Here is a 2,349-nt window from a genome sequence, read left to right on the forward strand (position 1 = left end):
GTGAGTTGGTTGACAGCTAAAAAAGCTATAATATCAACGACAGCTGACACGTAATAATGGTTCCGTGCCAGCTGATCAGCACCAAAGTACTAATTTCCTTATTTGTTTCCTCGCGTATCTGTCGGATACGTGTTTATTGGGGGAGGGCAGGAATGTCAAATGGGAGGGCCTGGCCCTCCCACGGCGCCGGGCATGGAAGTGTCACGTTCACACCAAAAAGAGCCGGAACTAAAATTAGTTCATGAGAACCTTTTTTACCCCCTTTTCCGTCCCTGCTAGAGAGCAGGTACTTTCGTGGGAGAAAAAGGTTCCTATGTCTGATTGGCTGGGCGGAATACAAACCACGCCCCGTAAAACTCCCAAAAAGTTTTGTGAAGCCGCCATTTTATTATTCATTTCATTTAATTTCAAACCTTTATTTAATCAGATTGGTCCCATTGAGATCATAGATCTCTTTTTCAAGGGAGACCTGCAGCATATAGGTTCCACATTAAACATAAAACAATAAAGGACATCATACATTATATTTACAGGATACATTTACATAGTTATAGACATTTACAAGTGCCCATAGTATCAACTAAATTTCATTTATCCTAGCTTTAAGAACGTGCAGAGGAATGAAATTGCTCAGTTTTAATTCTTGCTGAAGATTGTTCCAAGCAAGTGGAGCTGCGCACATAAAAGCTGTCTTACCTAAGACAGTCCTTGCTCTTGGCACATCTAACAATACTACATCATGCGATCTCAGACAATAGCTGCTTGCAACTCTCTGTGTTATCAGAGAGTACTTCCCCAATGTCCTGTCCTCTCACAGTGTTGTTATGTGTTTGTTGAGACAGAGGTGGCTGCCCCCTGGACTGAAGAGACGGTGAGACAGTGTCTCTTCCTCTACCTGTCCCTGCTGCCTCTCAACCACCGGCTGGTCCACGAGCTGGCGTCCGTCTACACCGAGGCCATCGCTGACATCAAGCGCAGCGTGCTGCGAGCCATTGAGCAGCCTGTGAGTCTCCCGCTCTCAGCACAGCTGACTCTTTCACTGATCATTGAGGAATGCTCCAGTGTTTGGGTCTTCTTAAAGAACCCTGTTTCAATTATTGTTATATATAAATAATAATGTTCATCAATATTTGTGAAAACAAACAACTCGCTCTAAACAGCTAAGAAACATAGAAGCACTATAAATGTTTTTATTCAATAAGGAAAAGTGTAATATTTAAACTCAATGACTAAATGATTGTGCCAAGACAAAAATAAGAATCCCAGCATGACTAAGCTGAGCGCAGAGTCCGGACTGTTGGACTTGATGTTTATCTACTGTATTTCTTCATGTGTTTTTAACTGGTGATGGCAAACTACAGTGAACAGTGCAAATGCTTTACTGTTTTTAAGACCAAAGAAAGCCAGAACACCCCTGCAGTTTCAAACCTGTGACATGAAAACTGCACACTCGTGATTTTTGGGAGAACTGTTTGTGTTTACAAAAACATCTTGTGGGGGAAAACACTAAATTGCACAAACATGCATTTACATGATGCAAATGCTCATCTTGAGTTGTGGTGTTTTAAAATAGCATCGAGTCATTTTCTCCACCCTTGTTGTAGATCCGTGGGATGGGGATGAACTCGCCCGAGCTGCTGCTGCTGGTGGAAAACTGTCCTAAAGGGGCGGAGACGTTAGTTACACGCTGTCTGCACATTCTGACCGATAAAGGTAAAAAGATTGAACATCACCTTACATCTGTCTGGAGAATTAGGGTCAATGAATAGAGAATTAAACCAAACATGGAACAACAGCACTGTGGGATAAAGTCAGGATAGGAAAAGTATAGACATGTAGAATAATTTTTCTTTTCTCTCCTGCAGTGCCCCCGTCTCCAGAGCTGGTGGAGAGAGTGCGAGACCTGTACCACAAACGAGTGCCCGATGTACGTTTCCTGATTCCAGTCATAAACGGCCTCGAAAAGGTACAGTTCTGCAACTCGCATCAATGGTCTAGTAAACTGATTTGGAACCAGTTATACTTAAAAAAAAAGATATCACACCACATACAGCAAACAATCACCGCGTGATCATTGTGATGACATCTTTCACTTTTCCCATAGAATGAAGTAATCCAGGCTCTCCCGAAGCTCATCAAACTCAACCCCATTGTGGTGAAGGAGGTGTTCAACCGTCTCTTAGGGACCCAGCACAGTAAGATACATTTAAGTCTTCCCCTGAATAAAGTCTTTACCTGCCTCCCTGTTCTTTAAAATAAAGGAACACTTTGACAGCTTCTTGTATGGATGTCGGGGTTGATGCTAAATGTAGTCCATTGAGGCAATACATTGCTCAGTGGTTGCTCTAT

At 42.6% G+C, this 2,349-nt stretch overlaps 1 protein-coding gene across 1 annotated transcript in view; it reads left to right on the forward strand.

Moving 5' to 3' along the window:
- Nucleotides 1-817: 817 nt before the first annotated feature.
- LOC104962469 (symplekin-like) overlaps nt 818-2,349 on the forward strand; it is a gene marked incomplete at its 5' end in the record, with an annotated part of 5,267 nt that continues 3,735 nt past the window's right edge. The window contains 4 exons of the mRNA XM_010790905.1: nt 818-1,003; nt 1,605-1,713; nt 1,866-1,966; nt 2,105-2,195. Coding sequence (XP_010789207.1) covers nt 818-1,003; nt 1,605-1,713; nt 1,866-1,966; nt 2,105-2,195 — 487 coding nt within the window. The remainder of the gene's footprint in view (nt 1,004-1,604; nt 1,714-1,865; nt 1,967-2,104; nt 2,196-2,349) is intronic.

This window comes from Notothenia coriiceps, unplaced genomic scaffold (assembly GCF_000735185.1).
Source record: "Notothenia coriiceps isolate Sejong01 unplaced genomic scaffold, NC01 NC01_scaffold00034854, whole genome shotgun sequence".
Lineage (NCBI taxonomy): Eukaryota > Metazoa > Chordata > Actinopteri > Perciformes > Nototheniidae > Notothenia > Notothenia coriiceps.